The sequence below is a fragment of the Parasteatoda tepidariorum genome, chromosome 5 (genome assembly GCF_043381705.1).
Source record: "Parasteatoda tepidariorum isolate YZ-2023 chromosome 5, CAS_Ptep_4.0, whole genome shotgun sequence".
NCBI classification, from domain to species: domain Eukaryota; kingdom Metazoa; phylum Arthropoda; class Arachnida; order Araneae; family Theridiidae; genus Parasteatoda; species Parasteatoda tepidariorum.
In genome coordinates, this window is record NC_092208.1 from 29961971 (window position 1) to 29970248 (window position 8278).

The following is an 8278-nucleotide window of genomic DNA, read 5'->3' on the forward strand; positions in this document are numbered from 1 at the left end:
GTTAAAGTGGAGGGGGAATCCCCTTTAGTCACACAAGAAAAAATAAAGAGAACCCAATCAGCATGCCACGCCTTTATGCTTGATTGATAGCCAATGACAGGAGAGAAAATAAGAACTTGTCACTTCCCCCCCTTCAACTTGAATGACAAGTAAGAAGGAAATGAATTTTGCTTCTTCACCTACCCACCTTAATGAATGAATGACGGGAATTTCCCCTTCTTGCTTGAAACGTTCTAGTTCAAAATGGCGGAGAGAGCAATTAATATTTTCATAACTGTAAATTTTTTTAGTTTCCTATATTTATTTTTATAATAGCAATAATTATTTTTTTTTAAATATTTTGTTTTTGATTGATTAGATATCATTCTAATACTAAAACATTATTGCCCGAAAAATAATGTTATTTAATTTCTGCTTCTTAGATTCAGATCATTTTAATCTCTGTTTACCTTGGGGGTCTATTATACGGAAAAATCGATTATCCGCACTTCGGAAAGTCTCGCCGATTCCGGATACGCGACTTTCCACTGTATTCATAAAAAGGGGTTGCCAGAGCTTCAGAAACTTTGGACTTTTTTGGGATCCTTCTTAACTCACTACCATTAACCAATCGGGCTTGGGTGACCCTGCCAATTGCTTTCGAACGTTGATTTTATTCATCATATATAATTTAAGAAATTTTATTAGGGAATAGAAACATCGAAAGCCTCTACTTATTGCTGAAGAAAGTAAACAGAAACAATGTTAATAAGTAAGAAAGAATCTAAATTGTTGAAGCAAAATTTTTTGAACAAAAATACTTCATCAAAATAATCACGGATTTTATTGGTCCAAGCCAGAGGACTTTTAATTTGTTAAAACAATAATTTTCAATTGAGGGCCCTCTCGAAATAGAAGCAAACCAACCACTTCAAAATTCAAATCGTATACACAGTTAGAAAAAAATAGTACAATATAAAGAATTTAATAAACTAATCAACTAAATATATGGTTTAGAAATATTTCGTTGAACCCTAGAAATAAAAATATTTCTATGATTTAATTTCTCATAATTTTATTATCTTAGGCACACTAAATTTTTTAAAAGTATATTGAGTTTATTTTTCTTGATGTCTTTTTAGAAAAATATTATATAATCATTAAAATAACATAGGAAAATGCTTTAAATTTTCAGAGATAAACTACTAACATCACAGTCACAGGGTTAACTTTTGAGAATTAATTAACAACTGATAAAAATGGCATCGTTTTTTTCTTCTTCAATTGAACACATAATCATCATAAATACCCAATAATAGATCCAAATTATATATTTCTTGGCATTAAAAATATCTGTAAAAGTCATATCTACTAAATAGAAACTTTTTAAATTTATTGTATGAACTAAATATAAGAATTTTCATTACAGCTAAACTAAATTGCATAAAATAAATGGATTGCACAAAATAAAGCTGAATTGCATAGGAACAGATACTAATAGAAAGTCGTAGTTAAAATTTTTTCCCAGGCATATCTAGACAATATTTGTAAATATATTTTTTTAATTTGAAGTGACAAACAAAATGACTAGGTCAATGATAAATAGATAAGAAAAATTGTTCTAAGCACACAAATCTGATAAATTTGCTTTTGAATCAATACAGTTGAATCTTGATCCATTGTTCTTGCACCTTTTTTATTTTTCTGATTGCATTGTATTGCTTTAATAGTACTGTCTCAAATTATATACTTATAATGTCAATAATACCCGTTTCTGTTGTTTATGAAAGTAACAAATTCCCGCGTCTCTTATTCAGAAATTCTATTGACATTTACAAAAAATATTGAAATTATTATGTTTTGAGAAGAAAAACAGTAACTTCTGATAATAACGATGACGAAGAGAAAAGTTACAGTTAGGGGAAAACTCCTCAAACAACACGTTTGATGTTCATGCATCAGTTGATGAAAATGCAGAAATTTAGAAATTTGCAGAAATGATGAATTTGCAGGAAATGCAGAATTCCAACAACACTTTTACAGTGTTGTTGGTTCTAGAAATGGTAGCGGAAGCTAAAGAAGTACTAAGTGACACTGATGAAAATGGTAAAACAAAACAACAAAGAGTGTCAAAAATTTGCAGATCCTAAATCCAATAAAAGAACAGCTTTCTGCATTCACACTAATTTAAAAAAAAAAAATAACTATCTATTATAAATGTTGAAAATGTATTGTTTATGCTAAGATGATAAAAGTGCGCTTGAGCAAATTTTTCTTTAAATGTCAAAAAAAAAAAAANAAAAAAAAAAAAAAAAAAAAAAAAAAAAAAAAAAAAAAAAAAAATAGAATAAAAATTGTTTATCCTATATCAAATATGCCGATGACACCAATGTCATAGGAAGGTCAGAGAGAGCAGTGAGAGAGGCCTATCTGGCTCTTGAAACTTCTGCCACTAATATGGGCCTTACCATCAACGAAGATAAAACTAAATTTATGGAATCTCCAGCCACACTGTAAATCATGATCCTTTATTCATAAATGGTTACAATTTTGAAAAGGTTAATGAATTCAAATACCTTGAAACAATGATCAATGACCAAAACAGCATAAGAACAGAAGTAGACAACTGAATTAAAATGGCAAACAAGTATTTTTTTGGACGAAGAAAGCAATTACGATCACGCTTATCAGACGAAAAACCAAAATTAAAATTTATAAGACTCTTTTTCTACCTGCATTGCTCTATGCAAGTGAAACATGGACACTAAATGCAGAAACTCAGTGTACCCTTGGTGCTTTTGAAAGGAAAATCCTTAGAAATATTTTTGGCCCAGTACAGGAAAGAGGCTGTTGGCGAATCAGATACAACTTTGAATTATATAGACTCTATGGACAGCCACAGATAGTGCAGGTCATCCGAAGCAATAGATTAAGATGGCCTGGTCATATCTGGAGAGGTCCAGAAAACAATGCACTATGAATCGCCACCTTCAATAATCCTTCTGGATCTCGGGCCAGAGGAAGACCTCCAACTAGATGGCTGGATGACACTACTAAAGATTAACAACTGGAAAAAAGTCGCCATGGATAGGTGTTGGAGGCTACGCGTGGTTGAGGCAGCCAAGGCCTGTAAGGGGCTGTCGTGCTGAAGAAGATATCAAATATATATTAGTTTTCAATTAAAATTCCTTATATTTGTAATAAATTTATCTCTTTTCAAATGTTTTCAAGCCTTTATTTGATATTTTATGTAGACCTGCATCCGTTATTATCATTAGACATCATGTACAATGAATGGAATTACGACAAACGATCAATCAAGTTTATAGTCTAGTTTATATCAGGCCATGAAATTTTCACTCGTCATTGGTGAATGAGTTTTTCGAGCAGACGAGTAAGTTTTGGCCTGTAAAATGTTGTGCTTCAAATCCCACTACTATCCAATATTTAGTCATCACATGCAAAATGTGGGTAAATATAAAAAAGCTACTTCGGAAAACCCTTAAGACCATAGCACAAGAAATTTGCTAAAAAGACTTATAATTTACTTATAATTAGAAATTTGCTCAATAAATAAGTATCCCAAAGAAATTGTGAGTCACAAATGGAATTTTAGCTAAGAAAGTTAGCATGCGGACATGAACATGATGCATATGGGAACATTCTTGCTGATTTGTAGATAATATTAGAATCATTGAAACTTTGTTGTAACCACACTAAAAAAAAAAAAAAAAAAAAAAAAAAAAAAAAAAAAAAAAAAAANACCCGTTATCCGGAAATCAGAAAACCGGAAGATCAAAAAACCGGAACGAAATTCGAAAAATTTTCCAGCCATTTTTTTTCAAAAAAATGCGTTTTTCCTCATAAGATTTCAGGATTTTTCGTTCTTTTTTTAAAGATGTTTGTTTACCTTACCATCATTTTGGAAATAATCATTAGAGTATTACTTCATCGTTTTTTTCTTCTTTTTAAGATTATATCCAAATATTTTCTTTTTTTTTTAGTTGGGTTTAACAATAAAAAAAAAACGGCTTTTTGTTGAGATTCAGAAAACCGGAAAAATCAGTTATCCGGAATAGCGATGGTCCCGATCGTTCCGGATAATCGGTTCCCTACTGTATTACTATTTTTTACAATAAATATGTTTCAATTCTACTGCACCCTTTTATGGTTTCAGTCACCAAAAAAGTGAAAATCTGAAAATAGTGGTGAGCAAGAATTTTAGTTTGTCCATTACCTTTAAAACTGTAAATTAAACTGCTATATATGAAAATATAATCATTCTAACAAATGTTATTAAGTGAGATTTAATTTTTATTTAAAAAAAGATTTTTTTTTTTTACCTACCCATTTCTGACTATGAATCAGTTTATTTTAATTATTTTCAGTTTATTTAAGGTTTATTTTAAGGAGCACAAATGTTTGACATATTGATTCTGCAAGACATATAATTTTTAATTTAGCATAAAGATATGTTTTCAAATACATTAATATAATAATTAAAAAATATATTTTAATTTGCAACGATTTTAATAAAAAAATGAATATATGCATATGTTATCTGCTGATATAGTAGAAGTTAATATAGATAATAATAAAGTATTACAAATACTATGGGCATTGCTAAGAAGATGAGATAAATAAAATTCAATAAATCTTAATAAAGTACTCTGCTTAACAAAGTTGTTAAATCCTGATAATAAGTTCATTATATGGAAAATTCGTTAAATAGAAAATCACCCCTTAAAATACTTAATCAACACAAAATAGGTTCTAAATTTATAAACACTAGACATAATTAAAATAGCAATTGATACACCTTTATCTTGTAAATTAGTATCTACTATTTATTTTATTAATCCCAACCATAAAAGAAATCTGCATGGAAAGCAAGAATAGAACAAAACATTATCCAGTGTTACACTATCATACTACACAGATTTTCAACTAAAAAAAAGTTACATTTGTGTATGAAATTTAAGCTGCATTTATTATATAAGTAATTTTATATACTACCACATTATTTTTAGGTTTAAATTGCTACTGATATCTGTTAATTAATCTGTAATCTGTTAAATAAAATCTGTTAATTATGTCTGAGTTTCTCATTCGAAATGCAAACAAAAAAGGAAAGGAATTTTACTGTTTTCTCTAAAAGCTAAGTGGTTTCGAAAATCAATTCAAGGTCATATCCCCCATAAAATTCGTTAACAAGCTTGAAATGTTCTGAAATATTTTGGGAAATAGGGAAAGTGGATCTCAAAGAATAGTTCGTTAAATAGACAATTCACTTCGCTATTTAGAAGTTAATTTACGAAGAAATTTTAAAAATGTTCTTGGTCCTTCGAAAAAGTTTGGAAGTTTGTTAAATAGAAGTCCGATTGTATGTTTATTTAAGTCAGAATAAGAGTAAGCACACTTGATTCAATTAAAAAATAGTAAACACAGAAATGCAGATTATGAAAAATGTTAAATTCGTTAATTTCACTGAATTTTTAAGAATGCATCTATAATGAAAAGTGAAGCTTATTTAGCTTAATGCATCCATATTGAAAACTGCAATAAGGCACAAATCTCTTTGCTACACTATTCTTATGAATGAAGCAAACTATGCGAAAATTAAATGCAATGAAAAAAGTAAATAGAAGTAATCTGCAATTTATTCACATCTAAAATTGTTTGAATACAGGGCTAAAAAATGACCTTTCATATTTTTATAATAATGAGCTGTAATTATGTTAGTTGATATGAGGGTTGCTATTTATATTTCTGGCCTTGGCAACAGTAAGTGTTGCTAGGCGACCGCAGACGATTTTAATCGAAAGTTTGATATTTTTAAACATAAATTCAGCAGATGATTTAATATTATAGCTTCATTTGTGTAGTTGACAGTAAATTGAAAAGTTCTTCTCTTTCAAAAAATGGAATTGAATCGTGAAAATTTTCGTGCCATTATTTTTCATAACTTTCGACGTGGATTGTCAAGACAAGAGTGCTTCGATGAACTTAATTCTTTATTCAGCGATAAAGCGGCATCCTACAGCACTGTAAAAAATTGGTATAACGAATTTAACGTGGTCGATGTTCGATCTAGGACGAATCCTGTGCGGGTCATCCAAAATCCGTTGTTGTGCCAGAAAAGATCGATGCTGTGCGTGAACTGATAAAGCAAGATCATCATGTGACATACCGTGAGATAGAGGCGTCTTTGGACATTAGTATGACTAGCATCAATAAAATATTGCATGAATATTTGAGGGTAAAAAAAAATTTGTTCGCGTTGGATCCCGCATAATCTGACAAATGCTCAAAAAAAGGCTCGTGTCGATTGGTGCAAGGAAATGTTGGAAAAATACGTTCAAGGTACATCAAAGGCTGTGTATAACATCTACACAGGTGACGAATCATGGATCTATGCATATGAGCCGGAAACAAAACAGCAATCAACTGTATGGGTCTTCCAAGACGAGGCAAAACCAACAAAAGTTGTTCGAGGAAGAAGCACATCGAAACAAATGATTGCCTGTTTCTTCGGCATTAACGGTCATGTGGCAACAGTGGCGTTAGAGCAACGCAGGACGGTCAATTCTGAATGGTACACGACCATTTGTTTGCCAGAAGTCATCGGAGAAATTCGAAAAAAGCAGAAGAACAGGCGAATCATTCTTGATCATGACAATGCGAACTCTCGTACATCGACTCAAACAAAGGCATTTCTGACGGAGCGAAAGATCAAACTGATGGGTCATCCGCCGTACAGCCCTGATTTGGCACCCAATGACTTCTTATTCCCACACATCAAAAATAAATTACGTGGACAACGATTTTCAAACCCCGAAGAAGCAGTTGATGCATTCAAAACGCATAGTTACCTCAATCGGACTGGAAAAAGTGCTTTGAAAATTGGTTCAAACGCATGCAAAAGTGTATTGATCATCATGGAGAATATTTTGAAAAACAATAAAACCAATTTTGATCCTACATATTTGTTTTTTTTTTTCATTATTAGGCCAGAAATATAAATAGCAACCCTCGTATCATAATGGAAACATAGCATTTTACGGTAAATTTTATTAACTAAGATATTTATATTGTTTAAATAGTCAAATGTAGTATAAAATAGTAGAGCAGAAAAATGTCTAATATAAACATATAAGGATTTAGAAAAGAAGGCACAACTTGTGGGACTTTTGGTTAAAAGGGAAAAAACTAAATGCATTGTTATTGACAGAGAAAACAGACCAACCATGAGTGCAGTAAATACTGAACTTGGTTTTGAAAGGATGATAAAATTCAAATATCTTGGCTCAATTATCATTGAAAAAAAAAGGAATTAAATCAGGAGATAAAGGCTAGACTGGCAGCTGGAAACAGATGTTATCCTTCAATGCTTAAGTTGTTTAAATCTTTTCTGCTATCAAGAAAATTGAGACTAGAATTAAATAAAACAATAATTAGACACACTGTCCTATAAACAGCAGAAACTTGGACTATCACTCATGATGAAGAAAAAATACTTATGACTTTTGAGAGAAAGATCCTCAGGAAAATATATGAACCAATCAAAGATGGGGATTTTAGGAGAATTAGTAACTTAAAGTTAAGTATTATATCTATGTAAAGGAATAGATATAATAAATTTAATAAAAATAAAATGAATACAATGGCTCAGACATCTGAAGCGAATGAGTGAGAAAAGAACAACAAAGAAAATCTATAAAGTAAAACTAGAGGGAAAGAGGAAGGTCGGGCACCCTAGAAAAAGATGGTTTGATAAAGTAGAAAGAGATCTGGAAAGAAAAAAAATCGAAAATTGGAGGATAAGGTAAAGGAAGCCAAGGTCCTCCTCGAAGAAGTAAGTATAAAATAGCAATAGTAGCACTGATTTTTGATACCAATTTATGTGAACAGATTTTTTCTAATGTCAAACAACAACCCAGTGGACTTGCTTTAAGTCCTATGATGTTTCAAATTTTAATTATAAAATTTCCCGATTTTTTTGTCGAACAAGAAAAAATTTAAACATCACAGAAAGGTCAAGAAGTACTATCATCAGAAGGTCAAGAAGTACTATTTCAGTTCAATTGAGAGAGCTTTGATACTTTTTTTACCAACTTCACTTAACATTTTATTGTGTTCAATCATTTTTAGTGATGTAACGAATAGTGATGGGGCCGAATACTTACTTTTTAAAAATTTCTCTTTTGATTGTAATTTTCAAATTAGAAATGAAATAAATATTAACAAAATTGCTTTTTTAATCTTTGTAAACTTAAAAATTTTTTAACAACTTGATTTA

General features: G+C 30.6%; 1 protein-coding gene across 1 annotated transcript in view; it reads left to right on the forward strand.

Annotated features, from left to right (window-relative positions):
* Positions 1 to 1976: 1976 nt before the first annotated feature.
* LOC122271279 (protein FAM133B-like) overlaps positions 1977 to 8278 on the forward strand; it is a 7902-nt gene continuing 1600 nt past the window's right edge. The window contains exon 1 of the mRNA XM_071181023.1: positions 1977 to 2085. Within this exon, the coding sequence (XP_071037124.1) occupies positions 1977 to 2085 (109 nt within the window). The remainder of the gene's footprint in view (positions 2086 to 8278) is intronic.